Consider the following 2,057-nt stretch of genomic DNA (forward strand, 5'->3'; position numbering starts at 1 on the left):
CCCCCCCCCCAGCTTCCCCAGATGGGTTCAGGATCCTGGTGCTCTCTTCATACAAGTCCACAACTGTAATCCCACTGTCCCCCTCCAGTGGGCACTCTGTGACGGCAGCAAGCACATCCATCCTGCCCACACCGTCATCCCTGCACAGCGCCCAACATGCAGCAGGAGGGCAACGTGCTACATTATTCCAAGCATCTCTTCACCAATCCAACTCCCCTACTTTGAGTATAGGGTCCATGAGGGCAGGGGCTAGCACAGGGCCAGGCACACAACTGCTGCTCGTGGGACATTTGGGGGAGGCCCCCACCCTAGGCTGGCACTCACAATCACGTCATGCTGGCCCAGCACGGGCATCTCCCACAGGGACTGGTTGGTGAAGCGGTTGAAGTAGTAGGGACGATTCTCCCTCCGGCTCCAGCACTTCTCCCAGCCCGCATGCACCAGCTCCTCTGCAAACAGGCATGGAAACCAGTCAGGGTCAAGGCTGCTCCTAGGGTGCCCTTCCTACCCCGCCATCCCACACTGCCCCCACCAGTACCTGGGAGGTCCTGCACCAGGCGGACTGGCTTTGGAGAACAGGGCTGGCTCTGATTGGAGGTGCCCGGGGAGTGACTCAGCAGGGATGCTTCCTCCCGGGGGCTACCATGATTCTCATTGGCCATCTTAGCACCCACACGGGACCTGCCACACAGAGGACCAAAGAGTATCAGCTCTACCCTCCCTTCACCAGAGAGCCCCAAGATCACCCACAGACGTGGAAAAATCCAATCCAGTCCATCCAAGAGGGTCTGCATGGTGCCACAGAAGGAGCTCTGGAATCTAAGCCGCAGCTTCTGCAACTGTAAAATGGGTACACTCCTGCTGCTAGCTATGCCTGAAATATCATTCCTCTAGCTGGGCATGTTGGAGCATGCCTATATTCCTAGATACTAAGGAGGCTGAGAAAGGAGGAACACTTGAGCCCTGGAGTTTGCGGCTGCAGGGAGCCATGATTGCCTCACTGTACTCCAGCCTGGGTAAAAAACAAAAACAAAAAACAGAAAAACAAAAAAATCTTCCCCCAATTCTCTGCCTGGCTTGTTATGTGGTCACATCCTCCAGGAAGTCTTCCTTCACTCTCCCCTCCCCAGGGAATGTGGTCAGGGCCTACCTAAGGGCATGGACACCTCCATCAGAGCACTTAGACGGTCTGGTCTATCAGCTGGGTTTGTCTCCCCATTAGACTGTCAGCAGTTCCGAGAATAGGAGTTGGGTCCAATTGAGCTCCCTCCAGAGCTCAGCATGATACTTGGACCCAATAGGAGTGCTACTGATTCTGTAAATATTTACAAAGCAACAAGAGTGGTAAACAAGGCAGAACAGGGTCTTTTAGAAGCTATTCTTACAAGAAGGAATAGTAACAACCTAACCCTCTACTGCTCCCATCCAGCAAAATCTAAATGGAACAAAGCACATCAGGTGAAAACACCCTGAAGCTAATTGGTCACCTCCTTTCACAGGGAGGAAGCACTATGTTGCTACAAGAACCAGTATGGGAGGCCAAGGTGAGAGGACTGCCTGAGTCCATGGGTTCAAGACCAGCCTGGGCAACTTGGCAAGACCTCTTCTCTACAATAAATCAATAAATTAGCCAGGCATGGTGGTGCGTGCCTGTAGTTCCAGCTACCTGGAAGGCTGAGGTGGAAGGATTACCTGAGCCCAGCAAGTCGAGGCTGCAGTGGTCGGAAGCGTACCACTGCCCTCCAGCCTGGGTGACAGAGTGAAACTCCAACTCAAAAAAACCCAGCACGACCAAGAAGGACTAATTCAGGCCTTCATAATCCCCAGGTGAATGAGTACCAAGTTTAAGTATCAACAAAGAGGCCTGTTCCTTCAGATCTGTATCAAGCCTACACTCCCACCCAAAGCACACCCAGCACAAGTCTTCAATAGCCAAGGTAGTTTTAGACCTAGGACTGTTAGACTCCTAGGGGGCAAAATGAGGTTGGATTGATGATGCTAGAGTTGTTTTCTTTTTTTTTTTTCTTGGTTTTTTTTTTTTTAGTTGGAGTCTCACT

At 52.0% G+C, this 2,057-nt stretch overlaps 1 protein-coding gene across 1 annotated transcript in view; it reads right to left on the minus strand.

Moving 5' to 3' along the window:
* The window catches only part of PCIF1 (PDX1 C-terminal inhibiting factor 1), a 15,571-nt gene that overhangs the window by 9,769 nt on the left and 3,745 nt on the right, over nt 1-2,057 (minus strand). The window contains exons 3-4 of the mRNA XM_008057934.2: nt 539-681; nt 325-449 (exon numbers count right to left, since the gene is read on the minus strand). Coding sequence (XP_008056125.1) covers nt 325-449; nt 539-662 — 249 coding nt within the window. The 5' untranslated portion in view covers nt 663-681. The remainder of the gene's footprint in view (nt 1-324; nt 450-538; nt 682-2,057) is intronic.

This window comes from Carlito syrichta, unplaced genomic scaffold (assembly GCF_000164805.1).
Source record: "Carlito syrichta isolate Samal-C Ts95f unplaced genomic scaffold, Tarsius_syrichta-2.0.1 Scaffold303154, whole genome shotgun sequence".
Taxonomy (NCBI): domain Eukaryota; kingdom Metazoa; phylum Chordata; class Mammalia; order Primates; family Tarsiidae; genus Carlito; species Carlito syrichta.